General features: G+C 40.7%; 1 protein-coding gene across 1 annotated transcript in view; it reads left to right on the top strand.

The window, feature by feature from the left end:
• LOC124788233 (putative aldehyde dehydrogenase DhaS) overlaps nucleotides 1-26052 on the top strand; it is a 201867-nt gene that overhangs the window by 130179 nt on the left and 45636 nt on the right. Inside the window, exons 6-7 of the mRNA XM_047255416.1 lie at nucleotides 1518-1615; nucleotides 16712-16909. Of these exons, the coding sequence (XP_047111372.1) occupies nucleotides 1518-1615; nucleotides 16712-16909 (296 nt within the window). The remainder of the gene's footprint in view (nucleotides 1-1517; nucleotides 1616-16711; nucleotides 16910-26052) is intronic.

Raw genomic sequence — 26052 nt, 5'->3', positions numbered from 1 at the left:
GGCTGCAGTGTTTTCACTGTGGAGCTGGCGGCCATATCTCGTGCTCTTGAGTACATCTGCTCATGCCCCGGCGGGTCATTTCTCCGTGTACTGACTCATTGAGCAGCCTACAAGCTATCAACCAGTGCTACCCTCACCTCCCTCTGGTAGTGTCCATTCAGGAGTCCAGCTATGCCCTGGAACAGTCCTGCCATTCTGTAGTGTTTGTGTGGACCCCAGGACACATCAGAATTCCCAGCAACGAACTTGCCGACAGGCTAGCCAAACAGGCAATGCAGAAACTGCTTCTGGAGATAGGCATCTCTGAAGCTGACCCACGTTATGTCTTACACTGCAGGGTTTTCTGGCTTTGGGAGACGGAATGGCATAACAGAATGCACAACAAACTGCATGTCATTAAGGAGACTATGAATGTGTGGAAGTCTTCCATGCAGGCCTCTCGCAGGGAATCAGTTGTCCTCTGTCAGCTTCGCATTGGCCATACATGGCTAATGCGTGATTACCTACTCTCCATCTCTTGCTGGACTGTCCACTTTTAGCCACTCTGCGGTAGACTTTTAACTTTCCCCGCACCCTGCCTTCGATGTCGGGCAATAATGTCTCCACAGCAGCTTTAGTTTTATGTTTTATCTGTGAGATTGGGTTTTATACTACAATGTAGGTTTTAGCGCATGTCCTTCGTCCCTCTGTGTCTTCCACCCTAGTGCTTTAGGGTGGAGGCTTTAATGTGTTGCAGAGTGGCTGACTTTCCCATTTTATTCTCATGGTTGGCCAGCCACTGTAATCTGCTTTCATGTTTTACTATCTTCTGTTTCTAGTGTCTCTCTGTTGTTTTCTTGTCCTCTTTTGTTCCTTTTAGTGTTCGTTGCCTTCCCTTCATTTTTGTGGCTTTTCCTTTCTTTCCGTTTTGTGTTATATGTTTTGTCCGTTTTATTCTCACACTTGTGGCATTGTTTTATTAGGAACAAGGGACTGATGACCTCGTAGTTTGGTCCCTTCTCCCGCCTTTAAACCAACCAACCAACCAACCTGTGTCCTTACTACTATTTATATTATGCAAAATACATTATTTAAATCATGACATATTAGCAATGCATGATTTGAGTTTCTTTATAATTTCTTTAAGTTTGAACCATTTTTGACAGACAATCAGAAAAGTCAGTAACTTTCAATGTTTCAAATAACATTAAATAATGTTATGATCCAGTATCTCAGCTTGCAATTATTTCCTAAGTAAATTGTGCAGTTATGAAGTAAAAAAAGTGAAAGCATATCAACAAAAACAAATTGTACAAAAAATGGAAATGGTGTTTGATTGTTTCTGTTTGAGTTTTACATTCATTTCTTTAGTGATAACAATATACTGTGGACTCACTAATAATTTTTGTGTTAAAACTTGCCTATGCTTTGGTCTTTTCTGAAGGTGTTATGATAGCTCTGTAAAGTAATTTGTTTTTAGGGTATTTATCTGTAACTGGTAATGTAAAGTTAGTTATAACCCTTTGGTTTTTTCACAGTGGTTGATTCAAAATCAACAATGGTTGTATTTGACAGTGCTGACCTAAATTCTGCTGTGGAAGAGGCTATAAAAGCATCATGGTTTTATCAGGGCCAGGTAACTACTTATATGCAATATTACGCAACATGTGTGTCTTCAGTGTTTTTTAGTTTAGACCTGATTTGCTGTTTATATATTCAAGTATGTTTGTTGACTTTTTGTTCCTGTTATATGTTTACAAGCAAGTTCCTGTTGAAAGTTGTTTGTATTGTGATATTGTAACTGCTCTCTCTCTCTCTCTCTCTCTCCGTCTGTGTGTGTGTAATTGATTTAGACCAAAAAAGAAACATACCACAGAAAAAGTTATAATCATTGTTGGCCTTAAAGTGAGTATTACAAAACAGTATATAAAAAATTTAACTATTTGTAAGCACTCTGAGCTCTGTTTTCTTCTAAAGCAATTACAGATGAAGTTAGACAGAATGGGAAGGATAAGGTCTGGTTAACACAGGAGACTGAAGTGTATCGAGGAAGATATCTTGTATGGCCACAGAGTGGTGTAGGTCTTTCTGTTTGATGCCATCTTTGCAGTTCATGTGTCAGTTTTGATAGTTATTTAATTGAAACAATTACTCCTTTGGTCTTGAGAGCCACATACCACATCTTTCTTCCATAGAAATACCCGAGGTGGTTACTGTGTATTCAATCCAGGATCTTTCAGCTGTGACTGGCAGTGCTAATCCTTATACCACAGAACACTACATAATTGTGAGGCAAACCGCCAATAATGTGAAATCCTCCTGTCTGTAATCAGAAAAATGAAACTCAAATGTTGTGAATAAAAATAAAGCACTGGAAGAGTAAACCTAAAACAACATGGTGAATTTTTATACAGAAAACAAATAACTACAGCACTGCTAATAAAATTGAATCACCAAACAATACATGGAAGTGTGGTAGAAATGACAAGACTGGCCAACAAATTCAGTGGTTATTTCCTGTCACTGTCTGCAAACATTCCAGCTGCTAATAAGCAACCAAATAAGGATACATTGGATTTACTGACCTGGGTTCATCACCAACAGCCATTAGTTAAAATAGTATAACCTCTAACAAAACTGCAAACATTATTACATTGCTGCAAACCAGTAGTACTTTAGGCTATAATGGTGTTTCCTAAAGAGTAGTAAAATCATAATCTGGACCTACAGTTCCAGACTTGAGATATTTTTGTAATCATTACCTGTTTCATTAAAAATTTAAATATGCCATAGTAACAAAAATACTAATGTATATAGAGATAGGATACTCATCTGTAATTAGATACCCATTTCACTCCTTCCATTCTTATCAAAACATTTTAAAAAAAGCAGCCAACAATGGAATATGGAGTCATTTTTCTGAGCAATATTTGTTAACTGCCTATCAATTTGACATGTATAAAGTTTTCTGTATAGAGAAAGCTGTATATAACCCTGCATTCGAAGTTGCATAGGGGGTAACAAAAATGTGATGCTGCTGTGATATTCTGTGACTTTGTCAAAGTCTTTGATTGTGTGTCCCATAGAATTGTATTCAGGAAACTAAAATGTTACGCCAATACTAACACCCCACTAGCATAGGTGTGATTTAACTTCCATCACACTTAGCAGAGGTTCTAATTGACAAACTGACTTTCAAGAAAAATGCTAGATTCAGTAATTTGGAACATAAAATATGGAGCCCTATGAGGTTTCTATTCTGTCAGTTCATAATAAACTAGAATGTGTTTACTGTAACTGAGGAAGCAGCAGCTATTTTCAAAGTGCTGGTAGCAGCTCGACATGTCTCCTGTACGTCAAATCAAATGATTTGAAAATTGTATGTAACGAGATGAATAAATCACATATCACTATTTTAAATCTAACATGAGTAAGTGCAAGTAGAATGATGCTCTGCAGTGGAGAATATAGTATTATGAAAATTTCTGTCAGATTAAAACTGTGTACCAGACCGGGACTTGAACCCAGTATCTCATCTTTTGCAGGCAATGCCTCCTTACTGCATGAGCTGTGTGGGCACAGCTAATGACTACCCATCCTCAACCCCATCCCCCTTCTCCATTCCTTGCAGGACGTTTCATGGCAATGTACAGTCTGTTGTGGACTGAAAAATTCACTCTGGAAATAATCTTCTAGACTGTGACAAAGCCATTTCCCTTCTCTGCAGTGCCCTTTCTTTCAGGAGTGCTACTCGTGTAAGGTATGCAGGAGAACTTCTGTAAAGTTTGGTAAACAGGAAAGAGGTACTGATGAAAGCTGTGAGGACACAAAGCTAAATACCTTGGTAGAAGTGTTGCAACAAGGTAGTGGTTCAATTTGCACCTAAAAGAAAGAAGACAGTTGTATTGAATAGTCAGAGAAGGAGTATGGGCATCATCAGAATGGGGTACTGTCACATGCAGAGTGCCTCAGGGTTCAGTTCTGCCTCCCCCCCCCCCCCCATTTTATTCTTTTTATTAATGGTCTACCTCTTCATTCAGAATATTGTAAATTCACCATCTTTGATAATGAAACTATAGTACTTACTGATAATTCATTAGACAAACTTAACGTGTCAGTTAATAAGATCTTTATGGATATTGTCAACTGGTTTAATACAAGAGATCTTTCTGCTGATTACAGTAAAATAAACTAAAGATGAAGAAATAGAGAAAAACCAGGTGACCATCAGACAGTTGGGGTGGATACATCAAAATATCTGGGCTTCCATTTTGACAGGAATCTAAACTGGGAAAATCAAATCCTGGATCTTTGCTAAAGACTGTGTTCTGCACTGTACACTTTTTGCACAATTTACTGTTACATAAATATGGAAACACTTAAATCAGCTTATTATCATTATTTTCATGCCATTATGGCATCTGGAATCATGTTTTAGAGAAATCAGCCACAGCCTAGAAAGGTGCTGTGTGCACAGAAGGATCTCACATGGAGATCACCCTAAAGCCTCAAGCAGAAACACTTTTAAGGAACTTTAAATCCTCACATTCACTGCACAATATTCAGGGTGTTGGAGGAGGAATAGTCAATATTCAGGGACATGACATGAATGATAATTTGAAGATTTTTCCAAGATAGAGCACGTTTAATGTAAATTATTATTTATTTTCTATATTATTCTGAACATTGTCAGATTTACACACATATAACAGTTACAAAAACATTAAAAAATGCTTTTTGCACAGTTTCAGTTGAAAAACACTCTGGTGAGCAGTCTATGATCAGGAATTTGGTGTGTCAGAAAGTGCCGATGGTATTCTTCAACAGTAGCAGGGGCACTACTATCACAGAAGCTGTAAACATATACTATATCTGCATATTCTTTATTAGTGTAGATGTGTGGCATTTTAAGTAGTGTGTGGACGAACAAAGTAAACCAATGCTTCCCTATGATACACTCTTAATTCCTCGCACTACATCACTCACAACACATTGTATACAACTGGCTAGTTTAATAGTAGAAACACATCACAAGCAAAGAGGTTGAAAGCAATGAGGTAGGTTTGGCTAGAACATAATGTCAAAGAGGCTGGGTGGGTAAGACACATACATGCGTGCTACTAGCCCAAGAATGTATGACATTAAATGTGCTATGTCTCGGTAACCATTCAGAACAGGTCGTACATTCATACAAAGCTTTTTGCTTCAAATAAGGATTCCTGTCATATCCCTGAAAATTGACCATTCGTACTGTGACACCCTGTACATTCTCCCAGGCAGTGTGTATGTGTGTATCATAGTCACAATACTAAAAGAAAAGACAGTATCCACTATCAGCATGCAAAACTGAGTATGGTACAATAAGGAGTCTGTTTCACAGGCAGTAAGATTTTTATGCCCTCCCTTCACAGATTAAGTGTTTAGTTTAGTGGATGAGGATCTCTTCAAAAAAAAAAAAAATTAAGCAGTTTGTATTGCAATGGTCATTTTACGCTATAGAAGAGTCCCTGAAACACAATGTGTAGTATCCATGCACCTGTAACATTCATATGCATTTCCAGGTATGTATTTGCTTGCATATCTATTTATTATTGTAAACATATTTAAATACTTCTTTTTTCTGTAATATACCTAAGTTGCAGGTACTTTAATATGAAACTGATCCCTACTATTTATGTAATACCTTAGAATGTAACCTCATCAAACTTGTAAAATAGACACATTCCATATCCTGTGTGATATATTCACAACATGGGTCATCCTTACATAAAACAAATAAATAAGTATCCAAACAGATTATTTGGTAAGAGCATTGCCTGGAAAAGGCAAGGTTACACGTTTGAGTTCCAGTCTAGAACACAGTTTTTATCTGCCAGGAAGTTTTAAGCACAAGTAGTTTACAGCTATTTAGCAATAGTCAATTAGTCATGCAGGTATGCAATCTATGTTAGTGTAAAACTTCCTGGCAGATTAAAACTGTGTGCCAGACCGAGACTCGAACTCCGGACCTTTGCCTTTGGTGGGCAAGTGCTAGAGCACTTGTCCGCGAAAGGCAAAGGTCCTGAATTCAAGTCTTGGTCCGGCACACAGTTTTAATCTGCCAGGAAGTTTCATATCAGCGCACACTCTGCTGCAGAGGAAAATCTCATTATGTTCCACTTCCCTGTAGGTATTCATGATGTGATATACAGAATATGAATGAATGGATACATGAATTAATTTTAGAAATATTCATTGCTTTCTTTAATGAGAGTAGAAATTTGATAATACAATGCACGAATTAGTATTACTGTTATTTATAAGCAGAATTTTTCCAAAGTCTGACTGTTTGATGACTTTGTGACATAATTGCATTACATATCCCCAAAGTTGTTGAGTTAGTACTAAGTTTGTGCTTCCAGCATTTTAATAGAAAAGAAATATCAGTGAAAGTTATGGAGAGTTTTAAAATTCATTCATTTATGTTCTGAAACTCAATTGTGACTATACACAAGGATGTGGAACAAGTTGACAATCACAATATGAAGCCAACAATTGATTATTGTTAAACTGCTAATGACAATTTTTGTTTTCTTATGCTAAATTTAATATAATACAATTAACAGGAATGCAAAACTGTGAAACTCTTCAGTTCTCTTCAATAGCTGCTTCTTATCTTCTCGTGATATCTTAATGTCTACATAAGCCACATCCATATTTATCGTGGACCAGCCATAAGAATGAAGACCTATTTAAAATGATCATCACAAATTGTCATGCACTTCATTCTCATCTGCCACTACATCTATACTCTGCAAACCATTGTGTAGTGCATGGCAGAGGGTTTGTCTTATTGTACCAGTTATTAGGTGTTCCACCCATTCCATACACATATGTCCCCCTGCAGGTCTGGGGGTTAAAATAGGCCTGAGGTATTCCTGCCTGTCATAAGAGGTGACTAAAAGGAATGGTCCCCTGTAGGGTTTGATCTCCATTTTTCAAAATTTATCCTGAAGACTGAGCCAGTTGGGGAAGGGCACCTTACATGGTACATTGTGTCCATCGTGCACTGAGATCTTTAGCCCACTTTCTCATCGTCGGATTGCAGTCCCGCCCATTCTCCATCTCTTGAGCAAGGACACCTTCCTGCGTGCATTTTCCACCATGCACTATGCAGTGTCACTTTCTATGCTGAGATGACCATGGACTTCTCTGTACCTCATATCCAGTTCGGTAGCCATGCTGTTGTGGTGGGGCCGCCACGCACCCTGTTGGTTGTAGCCCCCTGACAACATAGGGATCACTGTGCTCATGCCTGCGCCATTAACTCGCGATGTATGACACGGAGTAGATGTCCGTCACCCTGGGGCATCGAGACTCACGGCAATCGCCATCCTTCCAGGTGGCCTTTGCTATGGCTGGGTGGCACCCGTGGGGAGGGCCACTGCCGAAGTGGGTGGCATCAGGGCGAATGACATGTCATGAAGCGTAGTATGTCATCTTTTGCTGGTGGTCCTCCACCAGAAGTCTCTAAGTGGGCAAAGTCTAACTTTAATGCTAAGAAATATGACCCCAAGTCATTTCTCTCCATCGGAGGAACCCCAGGCTAAGGATGGCAGTGAAGCTTATTCATCCCGGTACATCGTATGTATGAGAGTTGATGGGGAATCTTTCATGTCCATGAAGCCTCAATTTTTTGTGGAGAATTTGGAGGACAAGTTTGGGGAGGTGTAGAGCTTGTCCAAAATGTGCTCAGGGTCAGTTTTGATAAAAACAGCATCCTCTGCCCAGTCACAGGCATTACTCACTTGTGGCAAGTTGGGGGATGTTTCCGTTACCATCATGCCTCATAGGAGTTTAAATATGGTCCATGGTGTTATATTCCACAGGGACCTTCTTTTGCAGTCTGACGATGAGCAGCATGCCAATTTTGAGTGGTGAGGTGTTCATTTCGTCCAGTATGTCCTTTTGGGTCTGAGGCATAACCAGGTTGCCACTGGTGCCTTCATCTTGGCCTTCGAGGGTGACACATTGCCCAAGAAGGTCAAGGTGATGGTCTACCTCTGTGTCATCAAGCCATATATCCCTCCTCCGATGTTGTACTTTAAGTGCTGGAAGTTTGGCCATATGTCTTCGTGCTGTACTTCCAGCCCACCTGCCGAGATTGTGGATGTCCATTGCATTCCAATACTCCATGTGCCTCACCTCCCATCTGTGTCAACTGCAGAGAGCATCATTCACCTTGCTCACCAGACTGCAGGATTCTACAGAAAGAGAAGAAAATCATGGAATATCAGACCCTGGACCGACTGATCTACACTGAGACAGTTCTCGCCCCATCAGTTCCTCAAATTCCTCTCAGAACCGGGAGGCACTGTAGAGCTCACTAATGCTCTGTAATTGCCTCACTGACATCCAACAACCACTAAGGGACTGTCTTTCGCTGGGGGCACCCTAAAGAGTGAGGGATCACGTTTTCTGCCGAAGAAACAGTTGTGCTAGCCACCTGCTCAACCATCACATCAATGTTACCATGAGGGGGAGAGTCAACGGTGACAGCAGAGGTGAAGGCTTTCCAGTCTGCCTTATTTAAAGCCCATCTGGGCAGGTGTCCATGGGCCTGACGCTGTGGCAGTGACAGAAAGATGGGGATAGATGGGAGAAGTCCTGGGCTACAAATTAATAAATCAATGGCCAAGTATCTACCTCGAGCCACACTGAAACGTCTGGCAGCCCCAGTATTTAACAGACAGAGGTCGAACTGAGACAGTAAAGTTTCAGCATCTTTGCCTCGGCCAGCAAGCATGGTGCCACCCCACAAGGGGTTATGGGTGATGGTGGGGGCACTTCCCTCCCTGTTGCTCCCACACCACCTTCTTCGGGACCAACCCCCCCAATCATTGGGAATTTCAGTCCCCACTTCTGAGCCAGATAAGCGTAAGGCTTCTTCGGCTCCTCTTACTAGTGAGGGGTCCCTTGGGTCACTTCCTTCCCATGTTTCTCATAGTGGGAAAGATGACATCTGCCAGTGGCTGAAGAGTCCAAAAACAGCTGGTCGTAGGGCCTCGCGCTCATCCTCAGTCCCTGAGACAGATTCAGTGAAGTTCTCCCAACCAGGGAAACCCAAGGAACAGTGTGAGAAATCGAAAAAGAAGACCCCTAAGAACAGGGAACTTTTGGTGGCACCCACAGCACCGCTACCTGCAAGCTCTGCGTCTGTGGATGGGGTGGAGATTCTGGCATCTACTAAGGACTTGGATCTCGCCAGACCCTCAGACAGACACAATTGGTATAGAGTGCTCTGGCAAAAAGTTGGTGGCAGCAAGTGACCATGAGGCATAAAACTGCATCATTGAATGTTCCATGCCTTCCCAGTCTCATGATGATGTCATCCTCCAGTGGAATTGCTGCGGTTTTTTCCACCGCCTGGCTGAGTTACAGCAACTGTTAAGCTTTACACCTGCTTTCTGCATTGCCCTCCAGGAAACCTGGTTCTCAGCAATACAGACCCCTGCTCTCCGTGGCTATAAGGGATATTACAGGAACCGTAGTGACTATAATCAATTGTCAGGTGGAGTTTGTGTTTATGTCCTAAAGTCAGTCTGTAGTGAGCTGGTGCCCCTTCAAACCCCCCTTGAAGCTGTGGCTGTCAGGATACAGAAGACGCAGGAAATAAATGTCTGCAATATATATCTTCCTCCAGATGGTGTAGTGCCCCTGAATGTATTAACTGCACTGATTGATAAACTCCCTAAACCTTTCCTAGTTTTGGGAGATTTTATCACCCATAACCCCTTGTGGGGTGGCACCATGCTTGCTGGCCAAGGCAAAGATGCTGAAACTTTACTGTCTCAGTTCGACCTCTGCCTGTTAAATACTGGGGCTGCCACACGTTTCAGTGTGGCTCGAGGTAGATACTTGGCCATTGATTTATTAATTTGTAGCCCAGGACTTCTCCCATCTATCCCCATCTTTCTGTCACTGCCACAGCGTCAGGCCCATGGACACCTGCCCAGATGGGCTTTAAACAAGGCAGACTGGGAAGCCTTCACCTCTGCTATCACCGTTGACTCTCCCCCTCATGGTAACATTGATGTGATGGTTGAGCAGGTGGCTAGCACAACTGTTTCTTCGGCAGAAAACGTGATCCCTCACTCTTTAGGGTGCCCCCAGCGAAAGACAGTCCCTTAGTGGTCGTTGGATGTCAGTGAGGCAATTACAGAGCATTAGTGAGCTCTACAGTGACATAAGTGATACCCTTCCTTTGAGCATCTGATAACCATTAAGTGGCTCCATGCTCATGTATGCCAGCGTATAAAACAACAAAAACAGGAGGGTTGGGAGAGGTATGTGTCGACCATTGTGTGCCATATGTCACCTTCCCAAGTCCGGATGATGATCAGACATCTTTTTGGGTACCAGACCCCAATAGGTGTCCCTGATGTTACGATCAATTGCGTGCTATGTACCAATGCAAACGTGATTGCCGAGCAGTTTGTTGAGCACTATGCTTGAATCTCTGCGTTGGAGAACTACCCCCCAGCCTTTCACACCCACAAATGGCAGATTGAAAACTCTTGTTCACTACATGCCACAGTGAACCCTATAATGCCCCATTTACACTCCTCAGTGCCCTTGCACATTGCCCCAACACAGCTCCTGGGCCAGATCGGATCCACAGTCAGATGATTAAACATCTTTTGTCTGACTACAAGCGCCATCTCCCCATTATCTTCAACTGGATCTGGTGCGACGGCATCTTTCCATTGCAATGGCAGGAGAGCACAATCATTCCGGTGCTTAAACCCAGTAAAAACCCGCTTGATGTGGATAGCTATTGGCCCATCAGCCTCACCAATGTTCTTTGTAAGCTGCTGGAACATATGTCTCCAAGTCAGGGTGGCTTCTGCCAGGGTCGCTCTACCACTGATGATCTTGTGTCCCTCATTTCTGCCATCTGAACAGCCTTTTCCAGATGCTAACACCTTGTTGCTGTCTTTTTTGATCTACACAAAGCGTATGACACAACCTGGTGACATCATATTCTTGCCACATTATACGGGTGGGGTCTCCGAGGCCCTCTCCCAATTTTTATCCAGAATTTCTTGTCGCTCCATACTTCCCACGTACAAGTTGGTGCCTTCTGTAGTTCCCCCTATATCCAGGAGAATTGGGTCCCGCAGGGCTCTGTATTGAGTGTATCATTATTTTTAGTGGCCATTAACGGTCTAGCAGCAGCTGTAGGGCCGTCCGTCTCACCCTCTCTGTATGCAGATGACTTCTGAATTTTGTACTGCTCCACCAGCACTGGTGTTGCTGAGCAGTGCCTACAGGGAGCCATCCACAATGTGCAGTCATGTGCTCTCGCCCACAGCTTCCAGTTTTCGGCTGCTAAATCGTGTGTCATGCACTTCTGTTGGCATCATACCATTCATCTGGAACCAGAACTTTGCCCTAACGACTATCCACTCACTGTAGTGGAGACATATCAGTTCTTAGGACTGGTTTTTGGTGCCCGATTGACTTGGCTTCCTCACCTTCATCAGCTTAAGCAGAAGTGCTGGCAGCACCTCAATGCCCTCTGCTGCCTGAGCAACACCAACTGGGGTGCAGATCACTCTATGCTGTTGCAGCTCTACAAAGCCCTTGTTCAATCCTTCCTTGACTATGGGAGTCTGGTTTATGGTTTGGTGGTGCCCTCAGCATTGTGTGTACTCGACCCAGTGCACCAATGCGGCATTCATCTAGCAACCGGAGCTTTTGGAATGAGTCCAGTGACCAGTGTCCTGGTGGAGGCTGAAGTTACTCCATTGCATATCCAATGTGCACAACTACTCACCAGTTACTTTGCACACATTCATAGTTCTCCTGAACATCCGAATTACCATCTCCTTTTTCCAGCCATGACGGTTTATCTCCTGCATCGGCGGCCCAGGTCAGGGCTAACAGTTGCAGTTCGCGTGTGATCCCTTCTGTCTGAACTGGAGTCCTTCCACTTACCACCTCCCATCCAGGTCTGTCCACATACACCTCCATGGTGTACACCTAAGCCGCAGATTTGTCTGGACCTATCGCATGACCCTAAGGACTCAGTTACTCCTGCCGCTCTCTGCTGTCACTTCCTCTTGATTCTTGACATGTTCCGGGGATCTGAAGTGGTTTACACTGACGGCTCATTGGTTGTTGATCATGTTGGCTTTGCTTACATCATTAGAGGCCAGTTTGAACAGCATTCCTTGCCTGATGGCTGCAGTGTATCCACTGTTGAGCTGGTAGCCATCTCTTGTGCCCTTCAGTATATCCGTTCATGCCCGGGGAATCATTTCTTCAGTGTACTGATTCCTTGAGCAGCCTACAAGCTATCGACCAGTGCTACCCTCACCATCCTTTGGTAGCATCCATCCATGAGTCCGTCTATGCCCTGGACCAGTCCCATCATTCAGTTGTGTTTGTGTGGACCCCAGGACATGTCGGCATCCCAGGCAATGAACTTGCCGACAGGCTGGTCAAAGAGGCTATGCGGACACCGCTTGTGGAGATGGGGAATCTCTGAACTGACCTGTGTTCTGACTTATGCCGTAGGGTTTCTCAGCTTTGGGAAATGGAATGGCATAACAGTATACACAACAAACTGTGAATCATTAAGGAGACTACGAATGTGCGGAAGTCTTCCATACGGACGTCTTGCAGGGAATCAGTTGTCCTCTGCCGGCTCCGCATTGACCACACTTGGGCAACCCATGGTTACATCCTGCACCATGAAGACCTGCCTGAGTGTCGGTGCGGTGCCTGGTTGACAGTGGCTCATATTCTGGTGCACTGTCCCACTTTGACTGCCCAGCGCCGACATCTTGCGTTACTGGACTCGTTGCCGCTAATTTTATCTGACAACACCTCAGCATCTGATTTAATTTTATGTTTTATTCATGAGGGTGGGTTTTATCATTTCATCTAAGTTTTAGCACATGTCCTTTGTCCCTCTGTGTCTTCCACCCTAGTGCTTCTTGGGAGGAGGTTGTAATGTATTGCAGAGTGGATGGCTTCTCCTTTTTTATTCCCATGGTCAGCCAGCCATGGTAATCTGCTTTGTTGCTTTAATCTCTTCATCCCATTTCTTGCGTTTCTGGGGTTTTCTTGTCCCCCTTTTGTCCATTTACATGTTTGTTGCCATTCATCATTCTTGTGATTTTTCCTTTCATTCCACTTCTAGTTGTCAGTCTCGTTTGTTTTTTTCTCACACTTGTGGCATTATTTTATTCAGAACAAGGGACTGATGAACTCATAGTTTGGTCCCTTTCCCCATCTTTTAATCCAACCAACCGACCGAGTGTTCACATATGGAGCACAGGAAGAATGACTATTCAGTTGCCTCTGTGCATGCAGCAATTAATCTAATCCTATAGGAGCAATACATTAGAGGTTGTCCTGTATTGCTAAAGAGGAACTTCTGTCCTTGAGTCCATATAATCAGGTAATTTGTAGAAAGAATTGGTAAATATATATATATATATTAATTTTTGTTTTATATTAGCAGTTATTCTAAACTTCATGCGTGTTGTAGATCTTTGCACCACACTACAGTACCACATTATGAATGCTAGACGAAGATACAGCACACATCAAAATTAATTTCTTGTCTTGTGCTTTGTTGGGTATGCAGCTTGTATGAAACTGAATTTTATTATTAAATAGAAATCAATAAATGGAAGTATTTACTTGTAGCTGATTGGTATGTGGAACCTATAAACATACAGCATCACAGAAGGGTTACTAGCTTTCAGCCGCCACTTTTTTCTAGTGTAAGTACACTCATGCACAAACACAACAGTAAACTCTGAAATGCACACACCTACTACTGTAACAATACTGACTGTGTTATGAATGGCTGCTCAGACTGACAGGAGTAGAGCGGAGAAAAGTCAAGTGGCAATTGGGAAGGGGTAAGATTTATGGGACAACAGGGATGGGGTGTAAATGACTGAATGGTAGAGAGAGAGAAAGGTATTTCTCCATGAAAGTAGCAAAATGAGGATTGAAAATGTATCATTCTCCAAACTTTGTGAGAGAGTGAGTTGGGACTGGGGCTGGAATGATGTGGGATATAGCAGGAGAAGAAAAGTGATGCTGAGAATAAGGAAGCAAGAAGGGGACTGAAGGAGGTTTAGGCCAAAGGGATTGCGAGAACAGAGGAAATGATGCTGCCCATAAAGCAGCTATAGAAGCCATTGGTGTCATGATGCATAGCTTGTTTAATGACTGTGTGACTGAGTCTGCAGTTAGTCACAGTTTGTCATAAGTAATTGAAGCACTGTTGCAAGATATGGTGGAGTTTCAGAAGGGCATGGGAAATGTTTTCATATTAAGTGGACAAGGCATTGTCTGCTTTTACCTCTGTGTTAATGTTGTCAACATATCTCCTGATTCCCATTCTAATATGGTGCCATGAATGCAAAGGCTGTGTGTTGGGCCTTTTTAACATGGAATGGAAGAAACAGTGAAAATGAAGTTATTGTTGGTGATTGATGTGTTTGACGTGAGTACCAGTTGGCATCACATCACACCTACAATGGGAAGCAAGAGTTGGCCAAACATGTTGATAACATTGCTAGAGCCTTTATGGATGGACAATATTATGTCCAGCTAGTCCAGAAACAGATGTACCATGCTTACTGTGATGCCAGCAAACCCATAGCCACTATATTTTCTCCCTCTCTCAGTTGCCATTTACCTTTTTTCTCTTGCCACTCCTGTCAGCCTGAGCCATCACACATAAACGATCAATACCATAGCAACAACATGTGGATGCATTTGTAAGTCTTGTCATTGTACATGTGAGAGTGCTTACTTACAGTAGAAAAAGAGCAGTAGCAAGAAAGCTGTTGTTATGTGTTTATAATGACCACATATCAGCCTTTCCTCATTTTTCATCATTAATTAGTCCCTGGCCTACCTTTTAGTACTGATTTTATATCCCTAGTAACACACGCCTTTGAGGTGTAAATCTAAAGATAAATGAGTGTAATAAGTCAAAGATATTTGATGAGATCTGTACAAGATTGATACCCACTGTACACATTATTCTTACTGCTTGCTTTTACTGAATTATTACTAAGTCTGCAGGCCAATAAGAACTGGATGTAAGTAAAATATGACAATACCCCAGTCTTTGAGTCAAGTGGGACATACTTCTATGAGAATAACATGCTGAAATGCACTTCTTCATTTGTTTATTTATGTGCAGATTCAGTTTCAGCTTGTTATCCAGCCAGACATCCAGGAAATCTATGCATGGTTTTCCATTCGCTGTATGAGCAATTATATCTATTCATTTTATCTGCAGAGCATTGTTATATGTTTGAAATGGCCAACTATAAGTCTGCGGGAGACAAACCTGAAATATTTAATTGTATTGTCTTATAATATTTATAAGTACATTCTCCACTACTCAGATTATGATATGAAAGAGAGGCATATTAGCAATTCTAGACCTACCTAAGGCTTTTGATACTGTAAATCACTCCATTCTTCTACATAAGTTAGAAACTTATGGGGTCAGAGGAGTGGCATTAGATTTGTTAATATCATACCTTGCTGACAGGAGACAATGTGTTAAGTTGTATCATACAACCGGGGGACTTATATAAACAGTAAAATCATCTTATAAAATTCTCAACTGTGGAGTCCCTCAGGGAAGTATTATTGGGCCTTTTCTGTTCATTGTGTACATCAATGATGTAATAATTCCAAAAAATGCAGACCTTGTGAATTTTGCCGACGACACCTCCTTCATAAACTGGGGCCCTACAAAACAGCTAGCAGTGCAAAATAATATGAAGAACACTAGCCTCATCACAGAATATATGACTAAAAATAAATTGGTATTAAATAAGGAAAAGACAATGCTAATGGAGTTTATGCTAAATTACAAATCAAGACAAGTGGATACTGAACCAGAGTTATCAATTGAAACAATTGATAAACATAAATTCCTGGGTATTATAGTTGATGAACATCTTACATGGAAGGAGCACATCAGCTACATGTGTAAAAAAATCTTGTGTAATACCTACCTGCTAAACTGCCTTTCTAGCATAATAGCGTCACCAGTCTTAAGACACATCTATTTTGGTATTATACACTCCCACCTACAATACGGTATTGAGATTTGGGGTGGGACACCAACGGTACACATGGATAGGGCTTTTAGAGCCCAGAAGAGAGCAATTAGGATAATAGCGAATATTAGTAAACGTCAATCCTGTAGAGAATACTTCATTAAGTATAATATACTAACAGTGTATTCATTATATGTTCTAAGGACTATACTGTTTGGAAAAGAAAATATGGAGCACAGTATAATAAATAGTGTTATCCATAGTTATAATACAAGGAAGAAAGAGGATTACCACATAAAATTCAGAAATAAAAAAGCAACCGATCATGATCCATTTTCTGCTGGAAGATTTTTTTACAACAGACTGCCAAATACCATAAAAATGTTAAAAGGAAACATATTTAAAATAAAATTAAAGCAGCTGTTAATTGCTAAATGTTTGTATTCCATCAAGGATTTTAAATGTTGTATATACTTTATTCCTACTACTAAACTATAATTATTGTTCATGTATGTACTGACTGACTATGTCCACAACTGTAAAAGTTATTATGGACAAATTATCCATTATTATTATTATTATTATTATTATTATTATTATTATTATTATTATTTAAAATGAAGTATTTGTTGTTATAGGTTCCATGGTCAGTGAGAAACCTCTTAGTACAAGAATCAGTCTTCACTGAAGTTGTAAAAAAATTGGAATCACGTATGTCCCCATTAAATATTGGTTCTTCCTTGGACAAGGCTGCAGATATTGGACCTGCAGTGAGGAGAAATGTACAGGAACAGGTGATGAAAATATTAAACAGAGCCCAGCAGAAAGGTCTTCAGGTATGTGTAGGGTAGTTGGTTTTCTTGCAGTCATGTATAATAATACAATCTGTGATCCCTAAAATTAGCAGTAGTATGCACTCAGTGTTTTTCACTGTGTTTGACACTTCATAATAACATATTTTTCATAATATTAATTCATAGATGAAACACAATATAATAATTTTACCTTCCTTCAATATATGATGTAACTTACCCATTCATTATATAGGATACATTAAATAGTGTTGGAGAGTGACTTCTTTGAACTAGGCTTCAAGGAAGAGCTATATAACTTGCACATGGAATCTGCTAGAAGTGCTGAATAAAAAAAGAACAGTTTCTTTCTTCATATTTTTAGTTATTTCGTATTTTAACTGCTTAGTGAAATTTTGGAAAATAAATAACTAACTTGAAAGTTGAAATAAACATAACAATTCAAGAGAAGATACCCTTTACATTCTTACAGAATCAAGTAGAACAATGTCATATGAAGTGCATCACCATCAATATAAAATCATACTTGGAGGACAGATACTATTTATTGTTTTGGGAAAAGAAGGAAGAAAAGGGCACAGACTGGTACCTTAAATACTAAAAAGACAAGAGGCAGGAAGATATGGGGAATCAGAAGCAGCAAAGGAGACAAGTGATTCTCAATAGCAGTGGCAAAATGAGTGTGAAATAGTGTGTGTGTGTGTGTGTGTGTGTGTGTGTGTGTGTGTGTGTGTGTGTGTGTGTGTGTGTGTGTCAGAGAGAGAGAGAGTGAGAGAGAGAAAGAGAGAGTGAGAGTGAGAGTGATAGTGATAGTGAGAGTGAGAGAGGGGGGGGGGGGAGGGAGGGAGGGGGGGAGACTTTTGGGAGAAAGGGGAGTACAGTTGAATTGAGGCTGACATGGGGTGGAGAATGAAAATTAAGGACAGAGTAACAGCAAGAGAGCTGGAGGGGAGTAGATAAAATTCAGGGATTCTTCTTTTGGGGGATAAGGATGGGATTTTAGGTAGGACGCCCTGAAATTCCCAAGGCCTGTATGGAACTCAAATTGTAAGTGACTATATTTCATCCAGCAATAACAAAACTATACAGCATATGACAGCCAGTCCAAAAGTGATCATACACTTGAAAGATTTGAAGTACAAATAGCTACAAAGCTGGAATGAAACAGGTTCATTGAGCAGGCAGACAGTAATGTAATGATGAGAATCTATTTCAGAGTAAGATGATTTACAATATGAAATGAACCAACAGTACACCAGATATATTTCAAATACAAAGAAAACCAAAGAAAAAGAAATATCAAATGGGACAAGCTATTATGAAGAAGACAATAACTTGAATCAAATATTGATAAAGATATAATAGAACATGCTGAGTTATACAAAACTATTTGAAAAATCAGCTGAAGACCCATTTGTGTAACAGAAAGAAAAGTTTTGTAATCCTCTGGGCCTTTTGCATAATAAATGTCTCTCAAGGACATAATAAATTTTGTATCACCAGTTATGCTGCTATGAGTATTATGTATATTTGAATTATAGGCCTATTTCCAATGTACAGAAATCATCAGATTACCTGTTGTAGAACATCTTATAAATTTTGGTATATTTGTATATCACATGTGAGTTACTTATGGATAATATGATTTTACATACATTTTCAAGTCTTGACCTCCATGCAATATCATTGTTTCTGTTGCTATTTGTTTGTTTACTGAGTATAATCTTTTGTCAGGTTACCTTCCATTCAGAAGGCTGTTGCACACAGCGACTGTTGTACTGACTTGTAAATAATAGATTTCAGCTACCAGTCGTGCTTTTAAATTCAATTCAATGAACTGTGGTTGAAGCCTGAGCAACAGGCATTACATATCTTGATCAAAAATGATAGTGCTTTGAGAATGGCTAGTTTCTAGCTGAAATCCAGATTCACCAATAAAAATTTAAAAAGGACGACTGATAGCTGAAATCTATTATTTTCTTTTGTTGTTATTCTAGTGTTGTGTGTTACGGTATGTTCTGACACTTCATTAAAAATGCTCAGAAATAAGCTTAATTTTATGTAGAAATTTTGTGACAGTAATTATGTCAAAAGATCAGCAATATTGTATAGTTACATCTGTTTGTTGGCAATTCGATCAGCAATATTTTTGAGTATTATTGAATAGATATCTTTGGTATTGTGTTACTTACATTTTGTCTCTGGTTGTATTATGGTTTATCCAGACACTCAGTGGAAAATGTCAAGAAAGTTTTCAATGAAGTGTTTATATTTCAAGTCAATTTGTTCATTGAGGATTATTTCTGACCATTATTAATGACGTGTTGGAGCATACAATAACACACAACACTAGACTAACAAGAAAAGAATATAACCAGTAAACAAATAGACAGAATGGAAACACCAACATTGTGTGGAAGTCAGGACTTGAAAACATATGTAAAATAGTAATATCCAATAAAAATAATACTCATAGCAGCATAATTGATTATACAAAATTTATTAGGTCATATAAAGAAGAGTTGCTAAAAGTAGCAGATCAGTTTTGCTATTTGGGCAGCAGAATAAGTGACAATAGCTGAAGTAGAAGGGATGTAAAATGCACACTAACAATAGCATATGAAAGTGGCTCTGAAAAAGAGATACTTTTTAATATCTGATATGATTTTAAGTGTTAGGAAGTCTTTTTTAAAGTATTGGTGTGGATTGTAATCTTGTACAGAATTCAGAAGTGGAGAAGAAACAATGTAAAAAAAGAGAATATAAGCTTTTGGCATGTGGTCCTAAATAAGAGAGCTGAAGATTGGATGGGTAGTTTCAGATTGAAAGAAAAGACATACTGAACTGAAATGGAGAAGAAAGAAATTTATTCCACAATTAAACTAAAAGAAGAGTTTGGGTGATAGGACACTCCTGAGGCATCAAAGAATAGCCAGTTTGGTAATCGGGGAAAGAGTGGGGGTAAAAAGTGTACTGGGAAACTACAATAAATGGGTTCAGGTGGGTGTGAGTTGTAAAAATTGTGCTCTTATGAAGAGGCTTGCACAAGATAGACTGGTGTGGAGACCTGCATCAATTCAGTTTTTGGACTGGAGACCACAATAACTACTACAGCAACAATGTTGCATTTATATCATCTACTTCAACTTATGTAACATTTTCCTTTGTAAAGATTGAATCTGTATGACTAGTATTTCCATTGGCATCTGACAGTGGCTTAAGAATCTGAAATCAACTCTGTGATTAAATAAATAAGAAAGTGTAGTGGACTGACAAGGCAGCCAGTCCACATTGACGGGTAGCCGAAAGAAAGGCACGCGTACACACACGCCGACTGGCGTGAATTCTGGAACAGGATAAGTAGTGAATTCTAATAAGAAAAGTATGCAGCTCCTTGAATACTTAACTTTTATTCTTGTTGTATACATCGTTCTTCTTGTTGAGACATTTCATACGATAACTATCAAACTATGTAAGGCTAATGGCACCATGCTAGGTCGTAGCCATGGACTTAGCTGAAGGCTATTCTAACTGTCTCTCGGCAAATGAGAGAAAGGCTTCGTCAGTGTAGTCGCTAGCAAAGTCGTCGTACAACTGGGGTCGAGTGCTCTATCGTATCTCGAGACCTGCCTTGTGGTGGCGCTCGGTCTGCGATCACACAGTGGCGACACGCGGGTCCGTCATGTACTAAATGGACCGCGGCCGATTTAAGCTACCACCTAGCAAGTGTGGTGTCTGGCGGTGACACCACATTCCTCCCCCGCAAATCGGCGAACGGTCGTGTGATAAGGCTTCCGCCCGCCGTGGGGAGGACCCCATGTTGACGTATGCGAGCTAACTTTGTGCGCAAGCACAGCACCGATCCCGAAATCCGATGCAACTACCATCAACAAAAGGGGTTTCTGGGGATCGAATGGCGTAAGGCAAGTATTAGAAAGCAACGCCGATTTCAACTGGCGAAAGGCGCGTTCGCATTCCGTCGTCCAAACGAACGGAACACCTGTACGGCGCAAGCGATGAAGCGGAGCTGAAAGGGAAGAGGCATTGCGCACATTCACTCACACCTTGTGATTCTAAATCATTCAATGTTCTTGCGACCTCAGCACGCAATGCGTGAGGAACATTGCGCGCTCTGAAAAATTTCTGTTGCGCATTGACTTTCAGTTCCAAATGTGCTTCATAGTTCTTAGTGCAACCAAGGCCCAGTGCAAAAATGTCTGCAAATTCTTCACACAGCCAAGAAACACTGTCTGAAGGCACAGTCTGTTTCACTGATAGGACCTGATTTACTACAGACATGTTAAACAATTGAAATAAATCTAAACCAAACAAATTCACTGCAGTAGAAGAACGAAGAACGTAAAATGACACAAGTTTTGTTTGTCCCTTGTATGTTGCAAGAAGAGTGCACTGTCCTAACACAGGGATCTGCTGTCCTGAATAACTTTTTAACTGAACATTTGCGGCACGCAACGGAGGTTTGCCCAGTTGTTTGTACGTGTTGTGATTGAGCAATGAAACTGCAGCTCCGGTATCGAGCTGGAATGGTATGACCTTGCCATTAAAGTCCAAATCTACAAAAAGTTTATTGTCCTGCTGACGACAAGAGCGACTGTTTTGTGCAATTTGAACAGACACTGGTACAGAATCACTTGCTAATTGACGTGATTTCCGGCGACGTCGACGCACACTTTTTGTGGGACGAACACAGTTACTGTTAGAGAAAGTGGCACTGGGCGGGGTGGAAGTAACTACATGAATGTCTATGGGCGAAGGTCCACGAGCCTGAGTGTCCTTGGTTTTTCCGGCGTGAAGCAAAAGGCCTGGAATGATTATGATTGTGCGATCGTAGCTTTTTCAGGCAAACACTTTGAACATGTCCTTTTTTATTGCAGAAAAAACAAACAGCTTGGCGTGATGGGCAATTGTCACGCGAATGTCTAGTAGCACACCGCGGGCATGATTTCACTGCATTTGTATGCCGGCGTGGCACACCTGGTTTAGAGCGCAGTGGCAGCTGTGTCGAAGTGCGCGAGGGCAGGTTACCGGGCCGCGCAGCGCGCCCGGCGGGCCGATTAATGTTACACACTGCTGGCGAAGTTTCAAAAGATTCCTGAGCACAGTCAAGTGTGTCTTGTCTATCCAATATGTCTATCACTTGTTGAAGGGAGGGATTAACTAGTTTCAAAATCTGTTCCCTTATGCGAACATCAGAAACGTTCTGTGCTATTGCATCACGCACCATTGTATCTGAATAAGGAAGTCCACAGTCACATTCAAATGCACAGTCCCTAGTAAGTCCTTGCAAAGTTGCAACCCACTCCCTATTAGTCTGACCGGCCATACGTTTTGTACGAAAGAAAGTATACCTTTCTTGCGCTGGATCGTAGTGCCTAAAAGGCGGTGCAACTGCGAGTTGGGGCTGCGGTAGCGGTGAAACGGCGGCTGCCGCATCGTTTTGAATGGCACGTTGACCCTGGACGAGCTGTCCAAGGGCATCCAATAACGCCTGCGTCTGCTGGTTCTGCAAGCGATAAAATTCGGACAGTACATCGGGAGATTGTGGCGAAGCCATGACACAAGTAAATGTAAGTAATTAGAAAGAACACGTTTCCCTCGTCGCCAATGTAGTGGACTGACAAGGCAGCCAGTCCACAGTGACGGGTAGCCGAAAGGAAGGCACGCGTACACACACGCCGACTGGCGTGAATTCTGGAACAGGATAAGTAGTGAATTCTAATAAGAAAAGTATGCAGCTCCTCAAATACTTAACTTTTATTCTTGTTGTATACATCGTTCTTCTTGTTGAGACATTTCATACGATAACTATCAAACTATGTAAGGCTAATGGCGCCTTGCTAGGTCGTAGCCATGGACTTAGCTGAAGGCTATTCTAACTGTCTCTCGGCAAATGAGAGAAAGGCTTCGTCAGTGTAGTCGCTAGCAAAGTCGTCGTACAACTGGGGTCGAGTGCTCTATCGTATCTCGAGACCTGCCTTGTGGTGGCGCTCGGTCTGCGATCACACAGTGGCGACACGCGGGTCCATCATGTACTAAATGGACCGCGGCCGATTTAAGCTACCACCTAGCAAGTGTGGTGTCTGGCGGTGACACCACAGAAAGCATTTCTTTATTGTATTAAATGAAGAATTATTTGTTTTCAAGATTATTATTATTATTATTATTATTATTATTATTGCGATATATATCCATTTTTGCATGGAAACACATGGATGTGGAATGAGTCAAAAAATTTAATTCTTTATTATGTTGTATAATTAAGGACCACAAACTATGATTAAGAATACAAAGTAGAAAATAATAATAAAGGTCAATCAGGAAGTTCTAATTACACTCAGAAACAGAGGTTAAGAAGCAATTTTCAGGTATTATCTAAACATTTATTTATGAATTAAAAAAGACCATCTTGCTGTTGAAGTACAAAGTCACATGTCAGTGGGAAGTTGGGTGGCTGGAAGTGACAGAACATAAGCTCCATCCAGTAATGCCCATAATGTGGCAATAGCATACATCCTTCCAGGCATGTTGACAGGACAAAGTGCTCCTTACTCATCTCCACATAGGCCACAGCCTTATGATGCATGGCTTCTTGCTCCAGGGAGGGGACCCTCCAATGTGTGGTGTTTGTGGTGTACAGGTCACCATGCGTCACATTTTATTTGTGCTGTGCTTCATTTTCCAGCCTGTGGGCCGCAGCAGATTTGTCAACAGATCTGCCCTATATTTTAAGTAATGTTCAAATAAATGGTTCACATTTTAAAGTTTCGTGAAATGTCCAACATTTTTCCCAAGATTTTATGGAGATGTTTTTAATTTGTTAATAGGGTGACTGGCTCACCCATGTTTTTTGTAAGTGGTCAGCCAGTGACATTTTCCTATCTTTTCCTTTAGCTTCTTTATCACTTTATCTGCGTATTAATCTCCTGTATAGCTACATTTACACTCTCTTCAGTGTTTTAGCGCATTTGAGATAGTGATTGTTTGGTCAGTTTGAGTGGAAGAGTGTGCAATAATTTTAGAGATTTTATGTACATTCATTTGTTTTATTGAGTGTAAAGGTGCTGATAAACTTGCTGTTGAGCACCCATAAGCGCGCTCTCTCTCTCTCTCTCTCTCTCTCTCTCTCTCTCTCTCTCTCTCTCTCTCTCTCTCTCTCACACACACACACACACACACACACACACCATCATCTTGACTTACAGAGCACAAATTAATGTAAATAAAGCAGCAAGATATATTAAAGCAGGAATACATAGAAATATATGGGAAATTATCCTATGTATCTCCTAGACAGATAAATGTGGAAAGGAGTATCACCACCAAGTGTACAAGAGATTGACCTCAATACTTGGTGATTTCTTGTACACTATTACAAAATAAAATAAGAACCACTGATTTCAAAAGATCAAGAATGAGCTAAATTGCCGAGGATGTGGAATATGTCAGATTAGTATCTATCACTGATGGTATCACTGAAATTTTCTTCTAAGCCTTCTAGAGCATCGCAGGACATTAATTTGTTTTTGGATTGAACCCTTTTTTAACAAAAGTTATTGTTATGATGTGCAAATTCATAACTTCATAAGTATTGTATTGTTGGCTACTCTCAGTGAATTTTACAAGTGTTTTTTACTTCTGAAGCCACAGTTTAAGGGATGTGAGTTGTAGACATTTTTTCTTCATCACCCTCAATTTCTTGTGTTTTCTGTGGACTGAAAACTCTTCACACTATCATATTGTCACAATATCATATTGTCACTTCTTTGGTAGATAAATATTTGATAATGTCAATCCATTCATTAACTTCTGCTGCTGAAAATTCACTCAGTTCATTAGTCAATGCAGAAGTTTTTGCTCGAACAATTTTAGAGAGATCAGTTATTGACTAATCACCACTCACATCACTTTCCATCTCAGCTTCTTCGACCAATTCAGGCTGTAATTTTCTCCAGGCCCTGTGCAAACTTTTATTTTTCACAGAGGTCCAAGCAAACGCAGCCACGAAAATAGTGTCTTTAACGTTAAAACTGCATTGGAACTCTTCGCATACTGAGTTTAACAGCTGTAACAGCACTTGAAATTCTATATGACGCCTTGCTCCGTGGACTGAAATAGTGACATAACATTGGCAGAAAGATATTGTGATGAGTATTACCTGACACAGGCTCTGATTCTTGAGGGTGAGCTCTTAAATTATCAAGAATGGGAACTGCCTTAGAATTTGTAGGAAGGTCTGTTTTCTTTTACATTTTTTCAGATCTTAAACGATGTGGTAAAAGAACCATTGTTTGAACAACTTGGCTTTCATCCATGCATTAGACTGTGCACAGTAAGTAACTGGCACATGCTGCAACTTTTAGAGGTCTAAGTTCTTGAAATTTTCAATCACAAACAAAGGCAGTTTATGATTGCCTAAAGTATTTCCACATGCTAAGGCAGTTACTCTGTCTGTATTCTTTTTAAAGTCTTTTGCACTGAACCTCTTAGCTCTTACTAGAGTTGCATTTGGCAAACGCCAGCATAACAGGCCAGCCTCGTCAGCGCCAAACTAAAAATGCCGGAAAATTTCTGATGTGTGCCGGACTATCGGGTCTGCCGGATTATTGAGTGCTGTATTCTGTTTACACAGTTCCTGTCAAAAAGTTATCTTTGAAACTGCATTCTTTAGATACATGATAAATCTTGCAATCAATCTGATGGAAGTGATTTTGTTAAATATAGGAACCACTTGAATGTCCTCAAGTCTCTAACAGTAAGCTTGGTGTTTCTTCCAAACATTGTCAGAGGGCTATATACACTAACTCTAGTTACCCCAAGTAAGTTTTTGATGGTAGTCATAGGTGTATCAGCCAATGGAAATGAAATCATACATATCTCTTACAAAGGAACCATCCTGACATTTGTCTTAAGTAATGTTGGAAAATCTAAATCTGCATGGCTAAACACTGAATGGAACACCATAACGCTGGCATACTAACAATGCAATTATTTTTAAACTATTTATTGCTAAAGTGGGCTGTGCTGTCAGTACTGCTGGGTTGCTCAACAACTGAGATTCCTTACATCCACTGAAACAAGGTGCAAATAACTTTAAATGTGAACATTTTAGGTTATACTTTACCGTGACTGTTATTGACATGAAATGA

Source organism: Schistocerca piceifrons, chromosome 3 (genome assembly GCF_021461385.2).
Source record: "Schistocerca piceifrons isolate TAMUIC-IGC-003096 chromosome 3, iqSchPice1.1, whole genome shotgun sequence".
Lineage (NCBI taxonomy): Eukaryota > Metazoa > Arthropoda > Insecta > Orthoptera > Acrididae > Schistocerca > Schistocerca piceifrons.
The sequence above is the reverse complement of the archived record's forward strand: the minus strand, read 5'-3'. Positions and strand labels throughout refer to the sequence as shown.